The sequence below is a fragment of the Mirounga angustirostris genome, unplaced genomic scaffold, assembly GCF_029215605.1.
Source record: "Mirounga angustirostris isolate CCGP_5_RB_7025 unplaced genomic scaffold, mMirAng1.0.hap1 SCAF_11, whole genome shotgun sequence".
In the NCBI taxonomy this organism is placed as follows: Eukaryota; Metazoa; Chordata; class Mammalia; order Carnivora; family Phocidae; genus Mirounga; species Mirounga angustirostris.
Window position 1 is genome coordinate 61,764,394 of NW_026991719.1, and position 25,198 is coordinate 61,789,591.

At 45.6% G+C, this 25,198-nt stretch overlaps 1 protein-coding gene across 1 annotated transcript; it reads left to right on the forward strand.

The window, feature by feature from the left end:
• Positions 1–16,201: 16,201 nt before the first annotated feature.
• On the forward strand, positions 16,202–24,868 carry FGF16 (fibroblast growth factor 16). The gene is made up of 3 exons (XM_045879806.3): positions 16,202–16,956; positions 22,979–23,082; positions 24,425–24,868. The coding sequence occupies exons 1-3, from the start codon at positions 16,683–16,685 to the stop codon at positions 24,668–24,670; spliced, it is 624 nt and encodes a 207-aa protein (XP_045735762.1). The 5' UTR covers positions 16,202–16,682; the 3' UTR covers positions 24,671–24,868.
• The last annotated feature ends 330 nt before the right edge of the window (positions 24,869–25,198 follow it).

Below are 25,198 nucleotides of genomic sequence, written 5' to 3' on the forward strand. Positions count from 1 at the left end.
TGGCAAATCTTAGTGGCCAATCTTGCCTAAATAGCCCCATTAGTGCATTGTTATCTCTGGACTATCCTTTCAGCCTGACCATTTGCTTACGGGTGACAAGTTCTGATGGCAACAGCTCAGCTAAGTTTCCTTAAAAACAACAACAACAACAAAAACTCCTTAAGCCCAACTAAGGTAAACCATTGTCAAAAATGATGGAGCCAAGAACTTCTGGGGAAGATGGTGGAGTAAGAGGACCCTAAGCTCACCTTGTCCAACAGATACAGCTAGATAATACTCACATCAGTGTAAATAACCCAGAAAACAACCTGAAGACTGGCAGAACAAACTCTCCACAGCTAAATGTAGAGAAGAGGCCACATATAAGAGAGCATGAAGGGTAAAGACAAGGTTGGGAGTTAAATGAACCCATGGGTCTGTCCACAGGAGACCACTTCTCCAGGAAAAAAAACAGACCCTCATCCTGGGGAGCCCCTTCCAAGAAGATGAATCCCCATATTTGGCTTTGGAAACTAGAGGGTCCAAATTTCGTGAGTTCTTAAAACCAGTGGGACTTAAAGCCTAGAATTTTAAAAATCAGTGGAATCAGCTCTGGGAGAGCTCCGAGGGCAAGAGGAAGCTGAGTCCCCACCCTTAAAGAGACCGCACAACAGCCCCACAGAGATACAGCACAGAAGTAGCAGTTTGAAAAAAAAAAAAAAAAAGCCTGGGGCATATGGGAGCGAGAGTAGTTATTCAACTCAGAGCATGTCCCAGAAGGACAGAGATCACTGGGAGACTCTTCCAGGAACAAAGGAGCTGGCAGGTGCCATTTCCCTTCACCACCCCCAGCATAAACACATGGACACCTGTGGGAACAAGTGTGGCACAGACACTCATGACCTAACTTGCTAACCACCACCCTGCCCCCCTCAACACATTGCAGATCCATCCCATCCAATATGTTCATAGCTGGAGCCCAACCACAGTGGTGCTATAGGCCTGACAGTGTGCAAGGAGCCCCATGCTGAAGTAATTCTTGCCCTGGGGAGAAGGAAAGATAACCACACACACCAGTCAGACTGCCCCAGAAAATAGGCTGGGGGCAGACAGCTGGTCTCAACTGCAGGCCCTGCCCACTAATGAAAGCCTCTCAGGGGACAACACAGGGAATGCACCCAGCAGTTTGGTGCTACAGCATCTCTGACAAATGCCCGGCCAGACTCAACTCAAGCCCAAGGCATCCCCAGACTGGGCCACTAACATCACAGGGACCAAACACTGCCCACAACAAGCAGAGAGAGCCACTGCAGATTTTGAGACTGAAGGAAAAAGTGGCTCACGACAGCAGGGTGCACACAACACACATAGGAGGCACCCATGAAGCACCAGGTCTGGAGAACAGGGGACACTGCACTGAAGAGCACTATAGGGCCTCTTCTTCATAAGGCCATTACTCTCAAGTACAGGAGACATAAATTACTTTACTTTCCTAACACATAGAAACAGACACAGAGAGACAAAATGAGAAGGGAGAGGAATGTGTCCCAAATGAAAGAACATGACAAAATCACAGCAAGATACCGAAGTGACATGGAGATAAATAACATGCCTGAGAGATAATTTAAAGTAATGGTTGTAAAGATACTCACTGAACTTGAAAAAAGAGTGGAGGACATCAGTGAGACCCTTAACAAAGAGATAAAAAAGAACCAATCACAGAAGAACACAATAAATGAAATTAAAAATACACTAGATGGAATAAATAGTAGGCTAGATGAAGCAGAAGATTGAGATACCTGGAGGACAGAGTAATGAGAAGTAATCAAGCTGAGCAAGCAAGAGAAAAAAATATGCAAAATGAGAATAGATTTAGGGAACCCAGTGACACCATCAAGCATAAGAACATTTTCATTATAAGGATCCCAGAAAGAGGGAGAGAGAAAAGGGAGCAAAAAAAATTCTATTTGAAGAAATAATAACTGAAAACTTCCCAAATTTGGGGAAGGAAACAGATATCCAGCTCCAGGAAACACAGAGATCCCCCAACAAAATCAACCAAAGGAGGTCCACATTAAGACACATGGTAATTAAAATGGCAGTAAGTAGTGATAAAGAAAAAAAATTTAAAGCAGCAAGACAAGACAGTTACACACAAGGGAAACCCCATAAGGCTCTCAGTGACTTTTTCAGCAGAAACTCTGCAGGGCAAAAGAGAGTGGCATGGTATATTCAAAGTTCTGAACAGGAAAAATCTGCAGCCAAGAGTACCCTATTCAGCAAGGTTATCATTCAGAATAGGAGAGATTAAAAAGTTTCTCAAATAAAAACTAAAGGAGTTCATGACCACTACATGAAAGGGGCTCTGGAAAATAGTACAGAGGTTCCTCAGAAAGTTAAAAATAGAACTACCCTATGACCCAGCAATTGCACTACTAGGTATTTATCCAAAGGATACAAACATAGTGATTCAAAAAGGCCCTTGTATCCCAATGTTTATAGCAGCAATGTCTACAATAGCCAAAATATGGAAAGAGCCCAGATGTCCATCAACTGATGAATGGATTAAGATGTGGTATATATATACAATGGAGTATTAGTCATCAAAGAGAATGAAATCTTGCCATTTGTAACAACATGGATAGAACTAGATGGTATTATGCTAAGTGAAATAAGTCAGAGAAAGACAAATACCATATGATTTCACTCATATGTGGAATTTAAGAAACAAAACAGATAAACATAGGGGAAGGGAAGGAAAAATAAAATAAGATGAAAACAGAGAGGGAGGCAAACCATAAGAGACTCTTAATTCTAGGAGACAAACTGAGGGTTGCTGGAGGGGAAATGGGTGGGGGGATGGGGTAATTGAGGGATGGGCATTAACGAGGCCACTTGATGTAATGAGCACTGGGTGTTATATGCAACTGATGAATCACTAAAATTTACCCCTGAAACTAATAATGCACTATATGTTACCTAAATTAAATTTAAATTAAAAAAAATAAAATAAAATTGCCTGGGAAAACCCAGGCATAAATATTTAAAGCAGAACAAAACAGAAAACACTCTCACCAAACAAAAGTCCAGGACCAGATGGCTTCACAGATGAATCCTACCAAACATTTAAAGAAGAGTTAATACTTATTCTTCTCAAACTATTTCAAAAAATAGAAGAGGAAGGAAATCTTCCAAATTCATTCCATGAGGTGGCATTATCCTGACACCAAAACCAGGAAAAGACACTACAAAAAAAGAGAACTACAGGACAATATCTCTTATGAACATGCATGCATAATTCCTCAACAAAATACTAGCAAAGCCAATCTAACAATATATTAAAATAATCATTCCCCACACTCAAGTGGGATTTATTCACAGGATACAAGGGTGGTACAACATTTGCAAATCAACCAACACGATACATCACATTAATAAGAGAAAGGATAAGAACCATTTCAGTAGATGCAGAAAAAGCATTTGACAAAGTACAACATCCATTCATGATGAAAACCCTCAACAAAGTAGGTTTAGGGGGAACATACCTCAACATAAAAAAGGCCATATATGAAAAACCAACAGTTAATATTATACACAGTGGTGAGAAACTGAGAGCATTTCCCCTTAGGTCAGGAATAAGATAAGGATGTCCATTCTCACCATTTTTATTCAACATAGTACTGGAAGTCCTAAGCACAGCAATCAGATAAGAAAAAGGAATCAAAGGCATCCAAATTGGTAAGGAAGAAGTAAAATTTTCACTATTTGCAGATGACATAATACTATATAGAGAAAACCATAAATTCTACAAAAAAAAAAAAACCTGATAAATGAATTCAGTAAGGTCACAGGATACAGAATTGAGGTACAGAAATTTGTCACATTTCCATACACTAATAATAAAGCAGCAGAAAGAGAAATTGAGAAAATAATGCCATTTACATTTATAACAAAAATAATAAAATATTTAGGAATAAACTTAAAGATTAATTAACTATATAATAGTGGGTTTATTTCTGGGCTTTCTATACTGTTCAGCAGGGAGCTTGCTTCTCCCTCTCCTGCTTCCCCTGCTTGTGCTCTCTCTCTGACAAATAAGTAAATAAATAATTAAAAAAAAGAATCAGTCATACAGAGAAAGGGGAACCCTCTTGCACTGTTGGTGGGAATGCAAACTGGTGCAGCCACTGTGGCAAACAGAATGGAGATTCCTCAAAAAATTAAAAAGAGAACTACCCTATGACCCAGTAATCATGCAACTGGGTATCTACCAAAAAATCCAAAAACACTAATTCAAAGGGATACATGCACTCCTATGTTTATAGCAGCATTACTTAAAATAGCCAAATCATGGAAGCACCCTAAGCGTCCACTGATAAATGGATAAAGAAGATGTTGTATATATATACAATGGAATATTATTCAGCCATAAAGCTGAAAGAAATCTTGTCATTTGCAACAACATGGATGGAGCTAGAGGATATAATGCTAAGTGAAATAAGTCCGTCAGAAGAATATAAATACCGTATGATTTCACTCATATGTGGAATTTAAGAAACAAAACAAATGAGCAAAGGAAAAGAGAGAGAAACAAACCAAAAAACAGACTCTTAACTGTAGAGAACAAATTGATGGTTACCAGATGGGAAGTGGGTGAAATAGGTGATGGGGATTAAGGAGTGCACTTGTCATGATGAGCACGGGGTGATGTATGGAATTTTTGAATCAGTATATTGTACACCTGAAACTAATATAGCAGTGTATGTTAACTATACTGCAATTAAAATTTTAAAAAAGAGAAATCTACATTTGAAATCCTTGAAATCATGCAGTGTTAATAAGCCTTTCACAGCCTTAGCTAAGCCATACATCTTTAAAAATCTAAAATCTCTGAACAATGATTTGATAGAATAAAAACTCTCTGCATATTTAAGTGCCAGACATGTTACACGCATTATCTCTTTTAATTCATAAAAAAAAAACAAAACAAAACCCTTCAAGGAAAATAAAGCTCAGAGAAGTTACTGTGACTCATCTGGTGTTCTATGGCCTCTGAGTGACACACCTGGTGTTCGAACCCCATTTATCTGACTCTGCTCCATACCAGGCTGCCTCTCATCCTTTGAAAACATGATGGGTAGATAAAAGGGGAAAAGTCAACGAAGGAGCATGTATTCATAAAACAATCCTCTACTGCTGCAAAAATACTCTAACCCACGCCCCCACCTCTCAAAAACCACTGTAATAAGCAGTCATGGAAATGAAAAAGAATCACAAGACCCACTAATGTAGAACCACAAGGGTCCATGGCATACATAACACTGTGCAACTAACTAGTTACAGTTAGTAACAGTGTTACTAACTCAGTGACACCCTCATGGAAAATTTTATATATGTATATACACACATATATAAACCACATTTTAGTCTCACAATCACCTAAGGGGTAGGTTCAATTATGGTTTCAATTTTATAGTGGAAGAAACAGAATTGGAGAGAATTAAATGCCTTGTCTAAGTTCACACAGCCAGTGCTAGAGCCAGGAGTCAAACTCAGTTCTGATTCTACACCCAGTACACTCCACTGCATATCAGTTCTTTACCTGATATTTCATGCCTTCTACAAATTCACTGTTGGACTCAGAGACTAAGCCTGAGACTCACCTGTTATGGTATGTATCTAATTCCAAGGCTGTCAGCCCCCAGAACGGCCCAGCTCCAAACTGCTGGTGGAGGGCAAGTCATCCTGCCCCACACAAGCAGCCAGCTGGCCCCAGTTATGGTTTAGGCAGCTAAGCAATTCCTACTGGGACTTTCTCTCTCAATCTTACTATTTTTTTCCAGGTTCGGTCAGTAGGTTAAGCACCCTCTGCTTTGGAAATCTTCAAGGCCCTTGAAAAAAGACAAAGCGTTTTGTATCTGCAGAAGAGGAGACAGACCCCTGTCACATTTAGAGAACCCAGGAGTATTGGTCTCACCCTTGAGCCATCTGGGCCTTCCTTGCTTGCCTTCCCCAGCTCTCAGCTCTTCCTTCCCTAATACCACCATAAACCATTCGCTAACCCACACTGGGCTCAGGAGAAAGTCAGAATTTTACAAATAGCTTCATGTTATGGTCGTTGCTTTGAACTACCTAACCCCTTGGGTAAACTATGAAATTACAAAATTTAGCTTTTAAAGCAGTTGTTTTATGGCCAGCCAAGTCATGATACTGTCATCTCATCTCATACCGGGGTGACCTCATCCTCCATTATGGGCCTGAGATGCTAATCAAGAAAGGCCTGGATCTGGGGAGGTCCAGACAGTGAAAGCAATACCACGATAGAACAATTTTGTGCTCCTTTCTTTGGGCAGTGGGGAGGACCGAGGGTGCAGGAAATGAGGAAACAAACACCTCTGGACACTGCTGCAGGCATTTTGAGTGGTAATACGGTTATGTGAGCTTGTCTGGGTGACACTGTGATGACCTGTCCAGCTCCATGCCCCTTCTAACGCCACCTAACCCCCACTGATTGGTTTTTTTCCCCTCCATTTCAAGACTTGGACTCTGGGATTTATTCTATTCTGAATCAGGAGAAAATATAAGACATCTCCATCCACACCTCACCAGCTGAGGCTCAAGTAAGTAGTGTCTGGCCCTGCTCGGATCTCATAATTCCAGTTCCAGTAATTGGGCTCTTGTCCCTTCCCTAACGTCTAGGTTCCTGCCTTATACCCATTTCCTGTGATTGAGCTCCTATCTTATTCCCTCAATATCTGAGACCCTGTAGTTCCCTAGGAATCCAAATTCTTCTAGCACTGAGGGGAGAGGGGGCTTCCTTGCCAGTTCCTCCAATCCCTACCCAACCTGGGTCCTTTCTCACAATTGGAGTACTTTAAAAAAAAATTTTTAGGTAAACTCTACACCCAATGTGGGGCTCGACCTGATGACCCTGAGATCAAGAGTCACATGCTTTACAGACTGAGCCAGCTAGGTGCCCCTGGAGTACTTTAAAATTTACATATTTCAGTTTTAGATGTTATCATTTGATTCCCTGGTAGGAAAGAATAACAAATCAACACTCAGTTATGGTAAGTGAATAAGCCCTAGAGATCTACTGTACAGTATAGTACTTATGGTTAATAATATCATATTGTATACTTAAAATTTGGCTAAGAAAGTAGATCTTATGTTAAGTGTTCTTATCACCAAAAATAATAGTAATAATAATTAAAAAAAACAAACAGGATGAGATGAAACTTTTGCAGGTGATGGATATGTTTATGGCATAGATTGTGGTGATGGTTTCATGGGTATATATTTATCCCCAAACACATCAAGTTGTGTATATTAAATATGTACAGCTTTTTATATGTCATTATGCTTCAATAAAGTAGTTCAAAAAACCGTCACTTATTCATCTCTGCTTGTTATCTCTCCCATCACCTCCTTATTTTTGTGAGTCATATTAACATTTCTACTTTGTTTAGATTTCTAACCTATTGGTAATGAGTCCTTGCCACCCTCAACTGTACTTCCTTGACACCGGCTCACTACCTAGACCCTTATCTAAAGTCTGCTGCTAGGCTCCCTGGTCCTGACCGCCAACCCACAACCTAGTCGTCCCTGGGCTTGTTGTTAAAACCTCCCCTTGACACTGACTCTGCTCCTCTTGGGTGTGTCTCTCCTTAAGTTATGCTCTGAGGCAGTTCTGGTATCACCATCTCCAGTTACCAGCGGGTCATGGGTAGGTCCCTTCATTCTGGCTCACACACTCTGCTCTGAGGTGACATGGACAGATGCTTTGAACCCCCTTGTGCTCTAGGCTGTCCTGAACCATATGCACTGTGCAGGTACTATCCAGACTCCCTTGAAAGGAACCTTTACCAGTAAATTAAAGAAAACCAGAGGATATCCATCAATAGATGAATGGATAAAGAAGTGGTGTGTGTGTGTGTGCGTGTGCATGTGGAATATTACTCAGCCATCAGAAATAATGAAATCTTGCCCTTTGTGACAACATGTATGTATCTAGAGGGTATTATGCTAAGTGAAAGAAGTCAGACCAGAAAAAGACAAATACCATATGATTTCACTTTTGTGGAATCAAAAAAAAAAAAAAACCAAATGAACAAACAAAAGACAGAAACAGGCTCATAAATACAGAGAACAAACTCGTGTTTGCTGGAGGGGAAGGAGCAGGGGGATGAAATAAGTGAAGGGGAGTAAGAGGTACAAACTTCCAGTTATAAAATAAATAAGTCACAGGGATAAAAAGCACAGCATAGAGAATATAGTCAATAATATTGTAGTAATTTTGTATGTTGACAGATGGTAACTACACTTATCATGGTGAACATTTTGTAATGTATATAATTATTGAATCACTATGTTATATACCTGAAACTAATATAATATTGTATGTCTACTATACTTCAATTAAAAAAACCAGAAGAAATAACATGCACCCAAAAGACCAGAAATCTAATGGCTTACAGAATAAACCTACATCTAATCACAGATTGGATTGAATGACAGTGTATGAGGTCATTTGGATATTTTTTATGCTCCACTCTCTCTCCCAAATCCCTTTCTGAGGGTCATTTTGTTTTGTTCCAAAGATTTCTGACTCCTTGCAGAAGAGTGATTCAGCCCTAGTCACAGCCTCCTGTATTAAGAAAAAGAAAGAAAGGAAAAAAAAAAGGCAGTGGACTGGCAAGTAGCTAAAACTCATGCCCAGGGAGGAAATGACTCTACTTCAGCTGTCCATGCCTCCTGCCACTGAGCAAGACTCTAGCCTAGGCCTAAGCAGGCCACAATCCTGACAGCCTCCAGACCTTTACTCATGCCCTCCTCCTACCTATAATACCACTCTTCCTCCACTCCATTTATCTGAACCATGCTCATTCTTCAAAACCCCTCGCTAGCTCTATTACCTCTTCCAGGAACCACATCTGTGTCCTGCTTCTTAACCTCTACAGCACTTAAAATCTACACCACACAATTTAGTATTTAACTCATCAAACTCTTAACCTCTGTTGCTTCATGTAGGCTAGTTTATGCTCCACAATAGTACCCTAAGTATCCTTCTTGACCTCCCTCAGGACACTTTGCATAAGCCTGAGCCTGTAGTTGGGGCTCAGCAAAGACACACTGGAGATGCTTGGTCTAGAAACAAAATCAGGGTTTTCCATTATTTTTGCACAACTGGCTAGAAAACAGAGTGCTCAGATGCAGCCATAAAAAAAAAAAAGGCCAGCATCCTGGGGAGCAGCTATCAAAGACACCAAAAGTATTCCCAGGTCATTAGACCACAGAGTGTCAGAGCTCAAAGGAATCTTTACTCTCAAACTTTTAAACTGGGGCATGCACTCCTCTGGGGGGTCCATGGCAGTGTGCCAGGGGGTCCACAAAGCCACAGGATAAACATGGAATGCTTCCTTAGAGTGTCCATTTTACTAGAGTATAAGAAATTTAAGGGGCGCCCGGGTGGCTCAGTCGTTAAGTGTCTGCCTTCAGCTCAGGTCATGTCCCAGAGTCCTGGGATCGAGCCCCGCATCGGGCTCCCGGCTCAGTGGGAGGCCTGCTTCTCCCTCTCCCACTCCCCCTGCTTGTGTTCCCTCTCTCTGTCTCTCTCTGTCAAATAAATAAATAAAATCTTTAAAAAAAAAGAAATTTAAAATACTTCTATATTAAAACAAATATGGCTATATCGTGTAGGAAAATGCAAACTTTGCATACATTTTTAGGATAAAACATAAGACCTCAAAGATACTTGGAGCTTGCAGTAGGCTGCTTTGGGTTACCCCGTTCAACCCCTCTCCCCTACCCATGCTGGGGATTTCATTTTTCCTCTCCTCTGTCATTAGGGTTACTTCAGTTAAAAAAACAAACTGAGGGTTGCTGGAGAGGAGGGAGGGGAGGGGACGGGGTGGCTGGGTGATGGACATTGGGGAGGGTATGTGTTGTGGGGAGCGCTGTGTGTTCTGTAAGACTGATGAATCACAGACCTGTACCCCTGAAACAAATAATACTTTATTTGTTTAAAATAAATAAATAAATAAAAAGTTTGGGGAGGCTGATCTAGTCCAGCCCCCTCTTTCCACAGTTAGGAAAACTGAGGTCCGCAGATGAGAAATAATTTAGCCAAAGTCCCAGACAGTAGTTCAGCAAGAGCTAGGACCACAATCACCCCCATCAGAATGTACATTTCTTCCTGGTGACTTGCTCCAGTAACTCTTGGCCATGAACTACACTTGCTACTCCTTGCTAACTCTGTTCTTGCCCCTTGTAGCCTACAGCAATTTTTTTCTTTCCCTGGGTTATACAACCTATCCTTAGGGAAGCCTGTGGCACCAGCAGTTCCGAGAGCAGACCAGAACATTTAGTCTCTTTCTATAGCTTCAAACACAGCGAATAAAATGCCGAATATCCAGAAATCAGAGTGTAACTGATGAGATTTAGACCCCTCACAGAAAGGGAATGAAGTCCCCAGTTTTAGGGAGAGAGAAGCAAAGCAGAGAGGCAGTCCTCCTAATTGGAGGCCATAGCCAGGAAGCAAAGAGCTGATCTTAAGACCCTGCTTTTTCCCTTCCTTTATGTGTGAAGGAGATGCTAAAAGGCTACCTGGGCAAGGTTCCAAGGAAACTGGGACCTCAGAGAAGCCCCCCAGCTGGCTTCTCTATCTCCTGAGGTAAATGTGTCATCAGGCTGTGGGACTAAATCATCTCAGGTTAAAAAAAAAAAAAAGGAAGTGACTTTGGATTCAAATGAGTTTAGCTTCACAACCCTCATATATATTCTTTGGGCAAATAAGCAGGAGCTCTGTAGATTCACATACTTTCATCCACCTATTCACACCTTAAACACACAACTCTTGGGCGCCTGGGTGGCTCAGATGGTTAAGCATCTGCCTTCGGCTCAGGTCATGATCTCAGGGTCCTGGGATCGAGTCCCGCATCGGGCTCCCTGCTCCTTGGGAGCCTGCTTCTCCCTCTCCCTCTGCCTCTCTCTCTCTCTCTCTCTGTCTCTCATGAATAAATAAATAAAATCTTTAAAAATTAAAAAAAAAAACACACAACTCTTGCTATTACACAGACATAAGCAAATTCTTCTGCACAGTGTCACAAATACAAATATAAGCATGCATTTGTGTTGGGAAAACCAATACAATCATAGTCTCGGCCCACACTTCTCCCCCAACACTCAGCTCCGAACCTACACATCCACCATTGATACTCATATTCACAGTCACACACTCCAGGTTGAGAATTGACCCAGGTTTCCAGGGTTAGAGCCACATTCCACAGTGTCCCATTCCTCTCAAAGAACTAACAGATCATTTCACAAAGACGTCATCACCTGCCAACTAATGGCAAGTTACAGCCAGAATAAATGGTTCATTACCTATCCCCATTGCAAGTAGGCCCAAAGGAGACTTGAGACTTGAGTCTCACTGCAGGAGACTGACCAGACAGGTAAGATGGGGGCTTGTTCCAGCCAAAGAGACCACCTTTCCTCTTTGCGCCCTTGAGTTGGAGTGGGGAAATCGGAATGTAGTCTGACTTTTTGCAGACTTCTCAAACTCAGCTATAAACCCCCCTAGAGGAAAAAAAAGACTGGTCTTTTTACCTGGATTTTTTTTGTCCAGAAGAAGATTGGGTAACATCTCTTTTGAACCAGGTCCCAACACTTTTTCAGAGTAGTGTGGTGACCAACAGGATGGACTCTGAGGCCACTTTCCAGGGTCTGAATTTCAGCCCCAGCACCTATAATCTGTATCACCTTGAGCAAGTTACTTAATCTTTCTAGCCCTCAGTTTTGCCATCCGTTAGAAATCGGAGTAATAATAGCATCTACCTGGTGGTGGTGTGAAGTGATTTAAATGTAAGGCACTTAGATAATGCCAGGCACTTAGAATGTTCAGTATATGGAATTTACAAAAGAGCAATTTCCTGTTTTTCTCAGACCGCCACTCTGTCATTACCTGCCTGCCCACAGACAGGTGACAGTTTGGTCACCTCATTTCTGAGACAAGCCTCTAAAGCCCAGAGAGAACAAGACTGGCCCAATATCACAGAGAAGGAGTAATAGAATTGAAACTGATTGCTTTGGGATGACTCGGCCAGTGTTCTCATCTCTCCCTTAGGAAAAAATGAGCATGGCTTGAGGAAACCTGGGGAGGAAATCGGACTGGGGCCAGGCAGGATGTAAATACTACTAAGAACAATGACCACTTAACATGTGCCAGGCACAGGTTTAAGTACATTCTGTGTATTATTTCATTTAAACCTCACAGCAACCCTAGGAGGTCATGACTATCGTCATCGTCATCATCATCCAGAAAGAGGAAACTGAGGCTTCAACACCTAGAATGGCTTCAAGTTGGGATTTGAACCCAGGCAGTCTGACACCAGAGATGAAGTGTGCAACTGCTACACTATATACTTTTCCACAAGGAAAGCAGAAAGAAAGGAAAGGTAGGAACAAAGGATAAAGGAGCAATATAAGTTCTTTTTGAAGTAAATAGACCGAGGCGGTGTAATGCTAGGGTCAGGTCCTAACTTAAAATCAACAGTTTAAGTCCAACCTCTGCTACCAATTATTGAATATCTTTGTGCCTCAGCTTCCTCAGCTGTGAAATGGGAACAAAACTGTTTCTCAGAGTTGCGATAAGGCTTAGGAAGATAATGCACGTAAAGCACCTAGGGCAATGCTTAACCCAAGGTGAGCGCCCAGTAAATAGGAGCCATTGATGGTATTAACTACACCCCCTTCAGGATTTGCCTAGCAATACAGCTCCCCATGCCCCTTCTCGAGGAAACTAAGTTAGAAAGGAGAAAACATTTATAAGCTGTAGGGAAAATTAAGAACTAGGCTGAGCAACAATTCCAGACATCTTTCCCACCTCCTGGGTGTGTAGGGGGCAGTGAGTGGTGGGGGTGGGAAGTGAGTACCAGCATTATTAGCTTCACTGTCTCCTTCCTCAAGGAACAGATCCCAGCGGGCTGCCCCCAGTTTCTGGTCACTTACAGCCCGAGTCAGAACTCTCTTGTTTCTTAAGGAGGTTTTTTTTTTTTTTTTCCTATGTCTTTTTCACATAGGTTGCTTTATTTTTCATATCAACCCTATGAGATATTGGGAAAGAAGGATGGAATCTCAGATGTGTTGAGTGTCTTTTATGTACCAGACAGAATGCTGGACACTTTCCATCGGTGACTTCATTACATCCTCACAACACCACTGTGAAGTCATCTTCACTTTAAAAGTGTTGTCCTCAATCCAGTGTGGGTTGCTTCTTTTTTCATGTACATTTTCCTCTCATCCCATATATCCAACACAACCCTGGCCAGAGGTTGTGTCCTGCTGAGGGTTTTCTATTAAACAAAATATTCTGATATCTCACTGTCCTCAACACACTGATCTTTGCATAATCCCAAGACCCATAAATTGACAGTAATTTGCCCCCAGTGGATCTGAGATGAAATTACGACTCTGCTTATTAACTATATGATTCTGTGTTAGTCACCTAACCTCCCCTCTAAAATAGGGATATGGCACTTCCTAATCCATAATGTTGTGAAAATTAAATAACTCTCATAAAAGTGCTGTCAATTGGACCACTTCATGGAAACATTGTTTATAATAGAATCATCAGGGGGCACCTGGCTGGTTCAGTCAATTAAGTGTCCACCCTTGGTTTTGGCTCAGGTCTTGATCTCTCTGGGTTGTGAGATGGAGCCCACCTCAGCTCTGCATTCAGCACGGAGTTGTTGGCTTGGGATTCTCTCTCCCTCTCCCGCTGCCCCTCCCCCCACTCACTCTTCCCTCTCTCTTTCAAATCCATAAATAAGCAAAATCTTTAAAATAGAATCATCAGTCAGCTTAATCTCAGAAAAGCCCCAGAGGGGCGATAGAATGCTTATATCCCTGACCTTTGATCAGGTAGGACACCAGATCTGCAACTGTGGTTGGTGACTTTAGGAATGTTGGGGGACAAAGAATGCAGAAATTCCCTGATGTAATTGTTGAGGAAATGGCCTTTCACCTTTATATCATCACAGAGACATCTAAATCCTTTACAATCACATACTTCTCAAAGCAGTTTCATCTACATTGTTTCATGTGACATTAAAACTCCCAAGAATTAGTCTTTATCATTTAAATTGTCCCATTTGCTTTGTTACTCTTTTCCCCTTCCTGGAAGTGGCCCATCAAAATTTGCAAGACCCTTCCCATCTTCCCTTCATGGTCCATCCATTACAAAGGCCACACTTTGGCCCAGAATCTAGCCCTAAAGCCCCAGATCAGTCTTCTTTCTGCCTTCTGAATTCACACAGCACTGTGCACCTTATACTAGCTGGTATTCTAGACGTTTAAAGATTTTATTTATTCGAGAGAGAGACAGAGGGAGCACAAGCGGGGGGAGGGGCAGAGGGAGAGGGACAAGCAGATTCCCAGCTGAGTGCGAAGGGGGGGCTCCATCCCAGGACCCCGAGATCATGACCTGCGCTGAAGGCAGCCGCTTCACTGACTGAGCCACCCAGGCCCTCTAGTCTTTTATGTACTTGTCTTAACCTCCGCCCCTCTGCCCTACCTTCTCACTAAATTCACCTCTTCAAAGGGAAGAATGAAGAACGAAGGAATGATTTCCTCGTTTTATGTCAGTCCCACTTTCAAAAGCTTTTTATTATGAAAGAGTTCACGTGTGTATGTTTTTATATCAAGTAGAGGGAATTTAAATTGAACATCCATGTACCCATCACCCAGCCTCAACAATGAGTAACCTATGAACACTATCATTGCAACTATACCTCCACTCCCTCTGCCGTCTCACACTGGATTACAGTAAATCCCAGATAGCCTGTCCTTTCATCCATAAATACTCCAATAGGGACGCCATCGTTTGCATTTCTGTGTCCCTTACAATGGGAAGAGCATTTTCATCTGTGTCCCCGACTACTGGGAGCACATCAGAAGATGATTTCTGAGCACCTACTGTGTGCCGGATCTTGTGCTTGGCTCAGGAGGTTCTGTCTTAGGCTAAGGAGGCACACCAGAACCAAGCCACGATGTTCCAAACCGAGAATTGCTACAGTTCCGCAGAGTGAGCCTGCGGTGCACGTGGGTGCCCAGGAGCAGAAATCAAATTGCCCTAACTGAAGAGCTAAATCGGTTTTCTTCTCAGGGAGACCCTGAGTTCAAACTGGCCGTGAGACACGGGTTCTCCAGCAGGAGGCGCTGCAAAGGCGGGAGCGCGGCGGAGGTGGAGGTGCTCGCTCTGCTCAGCTTCTCCTGCGGGAGACCGTAACACAGCCAGAGCCCACTGCGGGTGCAAACCGCAGGCGACAACGCAGGTGAATAGGCGAGCGGGTCGCTGAGCGCCAGGGCCTGAGAGGGGCCCCAGGGTTCAGGTGTGGGGCAGAGGCGTGGGGGAGCTGGGCAGGCTGGGCACCTGCTCCCCAGGTCTTCTTGACGCTACGGGTTGCCCTTGACTGCCGCTAGTTCCTGCTCCAACTGCGGCTCTTCCTGATAGAATATCTCGGAGCAGGACACAGGACACAGCAAGGAAACACCTGTTTCCAACAAGAAAAGAGGTGGGGGGAAGCCCCCACCAGCCTTCCAATGGCCTCTCATCGGGTTTGCTCTCAAGAGCCTTGTAAAAGCGCGCCCAGAAAGCCAGTGGAGATCGGTTTTCAAAAAGATCACTTTCTATTTCTTACTCCCCCATACTTTTCCTAAGCTGTAAACGTCCCTTAAAAAAAAAAAAAAAAAAAAAAAAAAAGGCTTCTTTCCTCCGTGGGGTTTCCCGCTCCTCCCAGACCCCTTAAAGACCCCGCCTTGGTGCCGGCAGGGACCGCTACCACCCCCATTCCCAAATTTTGCAACTTCATTCGCCTCCGGATTTTTCACTTCCTCAGCCCCCACCGACCTACAGGTGGGGAGTGGGACTGGAGATGGGCAACAGAACAAAGAAACCAAGGAGCCCCAGTCCCGGGCCAGCTGGGGAACCAGAAGGGCTCAGGAACGCGTGAACCCCCACCCCTGGTCTCAAGCCACTTTCCGAACGCGAGGAGCCTGACGACGCGTGGGAGGTGGGAACTGCCCCCGCGCAGCCAACAGACCTCCACTCAACAGGCCTGAGTGGACGTGGGCGCCAACAGTCTCCACGCACTGGGCTCCGTTATTTCATCAGCAGTTTCAGAAAAACCTGCCAAAAGCAGTTATGCCTCACTGCAATGTGTAGCTTTTTCCTGCCATTTTTTTCATAATAAAAGAGGGAGTGAAGCTCGCTCGCTCTCTCCTCCCTCACCCCCTCCCTTCCAAAAAGAGCCAAATGGATACAAGGGGGGGGGGGACCCACACACCAATCTCCGAGGGGATGCCAGTGAGGTGTGGCTTGTATTTAAATATCCAATATGTCAATGTAAGGGGAGTGGGTACGTATATAAAGTGCCGTTTGCATCTGATAGCTCGACGAAGCCAGCTATGAGAGGCCTAGGGAGATGGACGCGTAAGGGAAGCGCCACTTTGACTGAGAGCAAGGTCAGGAGCTCGTTGCCCCGCCGCTGAGAAGTTCCTTGGACGCGAACAGACGTCGACTGCAGCTAGGCAGAGCGCGGAGCGAGCGAGGGAGCGAACAAGCGCCGCGGAGTCGCCTGCGCTCGCTGAGGGGAGAGGTAGTTGGCGCCCCGCGGCCCCAGCTCGGCCCCGCGCACCCCGCCATGGCGGAGGTGGGGGGGGTCTTCGCCTCCTTGGACTGGGATCTGCACGGCTTCTCCTCGTCTCTGGGGACCGTGCCCTTAGCTGACTCCCCGGGTTTCCTGAACGAGCGCCTAGGCCAGATCGAGGGGAAGCTGCAGCGCGGCTCGCCCACAGACTTCGCCCACCTGAAGGGGATCCTGCGGCGCCGCCAGCTCTACTGCCGCACCGGCTTCCACCTGGAGATCTTCCCCAACGGCACAGTGCACGGCACCCGCCACGACCACAGCCGTTTCGGTGAGGACGCGGCCGGGAGGGACGGGAAGCAAGCGGACGGCTCGCTGGGGAGCCAACGGCGCGGGGCTCCGGCTCCGGGCCCGCGCGGGCCGCCCCCAGCTCCGTGCCGTCCGGGCCCGTCGAGGCGGGAGACGGCCAGGGACGCGGGGCAGGCGGGATCGGATGGCGCAAACTTGAGCCTCGCGGCGTCAGGGCGCCTGGCACCCTCAGACGCTCTCGGGAGGAGGCGGGGGCGCCTTGAGGTGCGGCCTCGCATTCCCCCACTCCACCCTTCTTCCCTCCCCCGTAGCCGGGGGAGCATTCTGACACCCGACGCCGCGCTTAGGATGAAAAGCAGGTGGAGCTGGAGAAGGGTAGGAGCGCCCGCCACCCGCCGAGGAGGCCAGGGACCGTGGCTGTGGCGCGGCGTCTCGAGGGCAGCGGGGTTGTCGCGGCCGATTGTCTGCCGCAGAAGCCTTCCTGGGCTGTGGATGTGGTGGGCGCGCGGTCCGCGCCGGAATCGCTTTTGGCAGACGGGGACTCGGCAGCCGGCAGCCGTGGCACCTGCCTGCGTCTGGCTTGCTCTGCCCGGGGAGGAGGCCAGTCCGGGCAGCAAGGCGCGAGCTGGGTCTTGGAGAAACTGGGGCAGCCTCCCGCTGTCCACTCTGGAAGGGCACAGCCCTGGGTCTGCTTTTGCCTGGACATACGTCTGGACTCCTTGCCTCACAGGGAGGAAACGGTCCTGGGCCCACTCCCAGCCCCAGAAACAGGTGTCTCCTGGGCCCAGGACAGGAAATGTACAGGCTCCGAACAGGATTTTCTCTGCTCAACACCCGGCGGATTGTTGAAAGGGCACAGCTGCCTGTCTCACGTACAAAACATAATTAGTATAAACCTTGATGTGGGATGGAGATCATTAGGTTTCTAAACAAATGTGTTCATTCCTCAGTAATTTGGCCACTTTTATTTTCAATTTCCTATTCTCTACTAAACCATAATTCAGGTGCTGTGACAGCTACCTTTACTTGGGAACCCCATCCCCCAATGCCCTCCACTTCTTCCCAAGAACCCTGCGGCCCAAGGACACCTTCTATCCCTAAGCCAGTAAGAGGCTCTGCCAACCCGCCGGCATGATACCCGTTGCCTTCTTTATCCCACCCTCCCCCCCCTTCCCTCCCCCCCCCCAACCTCCCCATCCGCCTATTCCCCTGCCTTGCTAGAGCTGCATCTGGAGTGCACAGTAAAAGGCAGGGCGGGGGCAGGGGTGGGGGTCCCAGAGGCCAGTGCCTGGGCAAGGCCAAGTCTAGCAAACAACTTAAGGTCAGGGCTGGTCTTCCTTGCTGGGAGCAAGCAGGAACCCTAATGAGGTCTATGCCATCTTGGAAAAAGGCCCTCACAGATCTGGAGGACGTGGGTTGTGTGTGGGGTGGGAGTAATGGAGGGGTGCAGGTGTCTGTATGAATTTGCAGCGGGTCCTCCAAAGGGTGATAGGTGCGGTCAGGGAGGAGGGAGTATTAACTTGGCTCCTTCCCCTTCCATCACTCGTGACTTTGCAGTTCCCTTTTGTTCCTCTTCGGAAGGAATGGGACTCCCACCCCGGCCTCAGAACCTCCCAAAGTCTCCCAGAAATGGCCTGAAGATATTGGAGTAGCTCATTCCTGGTATATAAAAAGAAAAATCGCGAAATGAGGGAGAAATGTAGGGTGGGAGCAACAGAGGTGGAGGAACTATGAGCTTGGCTTCCAGCAGCTAGCGTTTGTCTGACTCCGTGCCTGAGCTGAGCCCAATAACCTACAAGGTCAACATAAATTAGTAATAGGCTCTTGGGATAAGTGGTCTTTAATTACCTCCCTAAGGACACATCTTGATTTCCTTTCATCTCTCAGGCCTGCTAAGGGTAAGTTTAAGGAGAAACCAAAGGAAATAAAACTGGCAGGAGGAAGGGATGTTTTCATTGCTGCTTCACTGACTGCTTCATTTTTGGTTTTGCCTTTTAAAATAACACTGCCTGAGACCACCTCTGCACCACCTTTTCCCTTTCCTCCTTCCCTGGCTTCCTGGCAGTTCCATGTATTTCCTGTAAAGGAAATGATAACTAGTCAAAGCTGTCTCTTTGTAACCTGCCCTGCCAACTTTCAAACACACATTTACTCTTTCTCAGTTTAGCTTTTGGCAAAGAAAGAGGTGGCGTTTGAGTTTGCTAACTCTCCTCCCTCCACATTTGAGTTAATCAGCCAGGGTATTCAATAAATCGAAACTTTAACATTCCATAAGTGCCTTAGCAGTCAACATTCCAGCAGGGTAAAGTAGGCCAGACTTAAGATATAAAATATTATAGATTTCTGCTTGGGGGGAGGAGGTAGTCTCCAAAGGCCATGTAAAGTAAATAGCTATTTGTTGTAATTGGAGAGCAGGGCCCCCAAGGATTACCCTGGAATCCATGTGTTCAGAACGAGTCAGGCTGAGCCCAAGAGCAGCCACGACTCCAAATAATAACCTGTTGGCATAGCCTACACTCCCCCCCCTCCCCCACTCCATTCTTCAATCAGTGGTTGGGAGTATTTCAATCTCTGCTTGGCTGGTGGCATTTACATGAGGTTCACGGGGTACTGACATTCCTGAGGGGGCACCTGTGGACTGGCAGAGCAGAGCCTGGGAGCCAGACTGGAGGAGAGGCCTCCCACCAGGTGTGAAGGGGCAGGCTAATGCAGCTGCTTTGGTTTTTGAGCAGTCTGCTCCTTAGTTGTCAGGATGCCAGAGCAGCACTGTCTTGGCCCCGAAGGCCCTGAAAGGATGATTGAGGGGGCTCAGGCAAATCATGGAGCCAGACTGATTCAAGGACACGTTAGCCAACGGTCTAGCGAGGTTCTGGAGCAGTGGAGCTCAGGACAGATCTGTTTTGACTGAGGCCATGGGGGGAAAGATGGAAGAAGAGTCTGGAAATTGTCAAGCGGAGGCCAGAGCCTGAGATGGACAGGTCAAGATGAGGCAGAGTAGAGGGAGGTCCTGGACCTCGAAGGGGGCGAGAGTACTGAAGACAAACATTGTCTGCTTGATACTTGGCCTCCACACTTCGCTGTTAATACCCCTCTCCAACTGTAACTGGGAAAATGTGAAAACAGCTTGTTTTCTCTCTCCCTTCATGCTGGCTGGGATTCAGGAGGTTTAGGAGTATCTGTTCCATCATCATGTGCCCCTGGGTTCCCACAGTTTGAATCCAGCTAATAGGAAAGTTGGCAAAGGAAAATGATGCCCCAAGACAGCTGGGCAGGGATGATTCCAGCTGTTGGAGACCCTTGTTACTGGACACAACCCAAGTGGCTTCCTGTATGATCTGTCCTTTGGCATCGGGGTTAACAGAGAGTTGGAGAAAAACTGTGGTGACTCAAATGGCCACACCTCTTGTGTTTCATGATTTGTTCTCACACCAGGTCTTGGCCAGTGAGATCACAAGCTGCCCTCTGCTACTTCATGAGCTCAGGGTGGTCAGAGACATGAGATACTTAGAGAATGAGGGAACTAAGATTTGAAGCTCAGAAGCAGTTTAAGCAGAGGAAAGAATTAACAAAGAGGAAAGAGTTAGCAAACTCGAAGGCTCCAGCAGGTTGGTGTCCCTCAAAGTTTAGCACACAGAACCGAACCGTGACCTGGTTTCTTGTTTGCCTGCCATCCTGGCCACTCTCCTTTGAACACACTCCTGTTTTTCCGTAGACCTCTTTAAACACAGTAGAACTAAAACCAGTGCTCAGGGTGCTCTAAGGCGGGACAGAGTGGGGCCGTCTCTTCCCTTTTGCCGGTTGCTAGGCCTCTGTCAGTGCAGCCTTCGGTCACATTAGCTTTTCTTTGTTTGTTTCACATTAGCTTTTCGATAAACTTTAATTTTTACATGACTAGTTCTACATCAGCTTTTTAATATCATGAATCACTCATACTGAGCTTACCTTGTTCAGTCAAATCTCTTGGTCATTGTCGTGTATGTGTTGCTAAGCCACATCTCCACATTCCAGAGGTGCGCTGACTTGTATTTAAAGCAAATGCATGGAAACACAAAAGAATATTACGTGTTTTCAAGAAAATATACATGGTTGCCTGAAGTGGGGAGGAGGATGAGAGCAGAATACAGAAATAAAAAGAAATGGATGAATAAAAAGCCCTTGCACAGACCAATTATGATACTAGGCCATAAGACAAGGAGCACGATTAACTCAACTGTCTGCACTTGAGGCTCACCATCCCCCAACAAAAACCCAAGCACAACACATCTTGAGTAATCCGTCTGGGGACCAAAGTGCAGGACTTTACATTTATTCTAATTAAAGCTTATTTTGTTGGAGTCAGCTCATTTTCCCATCCTCTTGAAATCTCTTTGGATTTTGATTGTGGTGTCACCTCCTCGGCTGTACATCTTCTGGAACTAGGGTAAGTGGTTCCTCTATGTCCTCTTACAAGTCATTTATTAAAATGTTAAACGAGGCAGAACCCAAATCGGACAACTTGCGCAATGCAACTAATGGGTTTGATCCATCACATCCCTTCCTGCTTAATCCCTACTTGACACCAGCCCTTCTCCTCCTACCATCATGTGTCAGTCTCTTTTCCCAAAATGCCTTCCTTGTACTGTAGAAGTTAAGAGCAACCTGACTGAGAATAAAACTTGAAGGATTTCAATGTCGGAGGCCATACGATGGCAACAGACCTTTGCATTCTTCAAAGAGATCCAAGTGGGTCGTGGAAACATGTGCCCTAAAGCTGCCACATCTGCACACCCATCCACCAGCCCAAATCACTGGGGCTTTTCAGGAGACTTCCCACTGGAGCTTTGAGTCCAATTTCAAAATTAACCACTTCATTTCTTAAGTAATCTTTAAGGAATCAGTTCCACTCCCTATGTAGATTACATAGAATACGATTACTCTTAAGAATTGCATTTTGGGGGGTAAGAAAAGCAGCCAGATGTGAGCTCATTTCATACCTTTGGATGCCTCTGTGAGTCAGTCATATCAAGCTTTGGTCTGTACGTTGGAAGACATGGTTAGAGACAGGAATATCAAAGAGGAATCTACTTGACCGCTATATCTGTATCCATAGAATAAAAGATGTGCTATCTTAGGACAAAACTGTAGTCTTCAGCACCACCAGGTTTTAAGTTCTGGGTCTTTTTTCCCCTCTTAGAAGTTGATTTTTTTTTTCTCCTGCTGCTGCTGGGTAAATGAAAACATTTCCAACTCCTCACCTCTATCCTTGTCAGCTAGAGGGATGTTTCTGAATGTCTTCCAAACTTTCCCCTTAAAGTTGCAACATCTCAAATCAGTATCAAGTCGAGTACTACCTGTCAACTCCTTGCCATGGATAAACTTAAAATTCTAAAGAGACAAGGGGAAAAACGACAGGCTTGTCAGCCTGGGTCTGCACTGGCTAAGAGCATATTTTAGGAGAAAGCTCTCACCAGGCCATGTTTTTTGCCTACTGCCATAGGCAGGACACACAGACTTAGTGAGTAGACTGTGTGGCCTTTGTTAGAGTCAGCTGCAGGCAGTTGACAGCCTCATGTGGCTTTGAGGACATGGGAGCTAAGAGGGTGCAAAACAAATTCAGCCTAGAGGACAAGAGGGTAATGCTGTGTGCTCTAGGGAGGAGGGAAGTGACTTTGCGAAGATACAGAAATCTAGCCACATTCTTCCATTTAGAAAGCTACCCTCCCATTTCTTGAAATGGTGGTATTTAACAGCAATGGTACCTTGTAATCATGGAGCTTTCGTAGCCAAAGCCTGCTCGTGGTCTCTTCCTCATAATATCTCTAAGAGTGTTGAGTAACAGATTGTTTCGCCCCTCTTACATGGGGAAAAACCGAGGCCCGGGGAGACTCAGTACATTTTCTGAGGTTCCATTCTTGCTGCAAAAGATGGTTTCATGAGGTAACTCACCAAAGGCATACAGGGCTGGCCTCCAGTTGAGGATAAATGACTAGTAGCTCATGTCACCTGAACAGCTCCCTCTTAGCTTGACATCAGTAATAGAAATGGCATTCACTTTTTTGCTCTAGGAATCCTGGAGTTTATCAGCCTGGCAGTGGGGTTGATCAGCATCCGGGGAGTGGACTCTGGCCTGTACTTAGGAATGAATGAGCGAGGAGAACTATATGGGTCGGTAAGTTGAAGGTTTTCTTTTCATCAGAGGTATTTGGACTACGTAAGGCAAAAACATAAAAACATTTATCTCACACTTGAAATACTTCTATCAACTGCGAAGGATTAGTGTCTTCTAGGTGCTTCTTGGCTGCCCAGGAGCTTGCTATATAATAACACTTTCACTCATCCAGTTCCCATCAAAACATCAGCTTTTCTATGGTACCTTTGCTTTCACCTCTTCCATTAGAGGCCCAGCCAGCCTGGTGATAACAGTAAATTGTGCTGGTTTGTCAACAGAGGGTAAGGGTTGGGGGCATTTGCACTCCCGAGGAGCACCTATGAATTTTACTGGGCACCTAGAAGAGTAGCAGACGAGCTGGCACAAAAATAGGCAGTGGAAGGGCTGGCCTTCAGATAGAGATTCTGAGACTGAAAACACAGTCCCTGATTTCCAGACTGCTTCAGCTGAATCCCAGAGGCCAAATGAAACAAACAAATGAAGAGTGAGGGCTCCAGGGTCTGGTGACAGCCCTAAGTCCCCAGCTAGGACTGGGTTGGCCGCAGTACACGTTCTCTATTCTGGAACCTAGCCCAGAGCTGGGGAATGGTGAGTGACTTCGCTGACCTTAACCCTTTCGGGGGAGCCCAACTCCTGGGTTTGCCTTTTGAGTCACAGAGCATGCTTTCTGGCTGCCTGCACCCCATGAACTCAGAGCACATTTTTCCCTGACACCTAAGAGATAGGCCTGTCCCCAGCACTCCATATCGGCAACCCCAGCAAGCAGTATGCCAGCTGGATCAAGTGTGAGAAGGCACAGAGGCAAGAGACCTGCCTCAGGAGCTGCTAGCTTGAAGTAGCCAGATTGGAGGCACTTTTCAAGGAGATCTTTTCTGAGCTTTCCAACTGACAGGCCTGAGACCCTTCATTAGGAGAGATCATAACTCACCTCCCATGGAGCTTTATATAGATCCAAGGCCTTTGCCTGTTAGGTGACATGGTTGACTGTAATCTCAATGGATTTGACATTATTTGCCCGAAGTAGGGAGAAAACTCAGGGGCCAGAGGAGCATTGGGAGGCCATAGCAGAAATTTTCAGGCTCAGAGAGCCAGGTGAGGCCATCTCCTTTGGTCTCCTGCCTTTGGGAAAGATCTCACCTAAAACATTTCTGTGTGGTTCATGAAAGAGGATGAAGGCCATACAGACAGGACTGTTTTGTGCTATTTGGAAAGAAGATGCCTCAGGAATACTGGGAAATAGGACTGAAATTTTCTAACATCAATGTGTTATTGCTATTTCTGCAAGCTGGGATGGGAGAAATAGTCATATAATAGGCTCTGCTTTATTTTCTCATCTTCACAGAAGAAACTCACACGTGAATGTGTGTTCCGGGAACAATTTGAAGAAAACTGGTACAACACCTATGCTTCCACCTTGTACAAACACTTGGACTCGGAGAGACAGTATTATGTGGCCTTGAATAAAGATGGCTCACCCCGGGAGGGATACAGGACTAAACGACACCAGAAATTTACTCACTTTTTGCCCAGGCCAGTAGATCCTTCTAAGTTGCCCTCCATGTCCAGAGACCTCTTCCGCTATAGGTAATGGACCCCTAGTGTGACCTCTGTGACCCCTGTACTCTAGGGCCACAATCGTCTCTGCAAGCACTATACTCATAGCTTTTCAATCCTCTTTCCTATCAATTTAGATAACAGAGGACCACTTCCTGTTCAACTCAACCCAGCTGTTCCTTTGTTCAAAGTGTATATCAAGGTTGGGTTATTTGGGGGAGGGAGATGGGTGGAGGGGGTGGGCTGGAGGGAATCCTGTATATACTTTTTTCTTTACTCATGTTCTTTCCCCTGAGGTGGCACAAGAAAGAAATGGGGCCCCTGCCAAGGGCCAGGGATATCTTGCCCCACAATCTACCCAAAAACTTTGACATTGGGTAAATGAAAAGCCAAGGAATCTCCATAGATGCCACATGCAGAGCTTTGGAAAAGTCTCATTAAAATCCTTGGGTCTATGACCTGGTGCAGGCCATCCCTGCATTGGCTCTAGAGATTTCCCACCTGTCCTGACATGCAGTTTTCCTGCCACTGGAAGTGGGAGATGGGGTAGGTTGTAAGAAAA

Coding starts and splice junctions, on each gene's coding strand:
- FGF16 (XM_045879806.3), top strand. CDS start 16,683: ATGGCGGAGGTGGGGGGGGTCTTCGCCTCCTTGGACTGGGATCTGCAC. Junction 16,957..22,978: donor CCACGACCACAGCCGTTTCG/GTGAGGACGCGG, acceptor TTTTTGCTCTAG/GAATCCTGGAGTTTATCAGC. Junction 23,083..24,424: donor GAGGAGAACTATATGGGTCG/GTAAGTTGAAGG, acceptor TCATCTTCACAG/AAGAAACTCACACGTGAATG.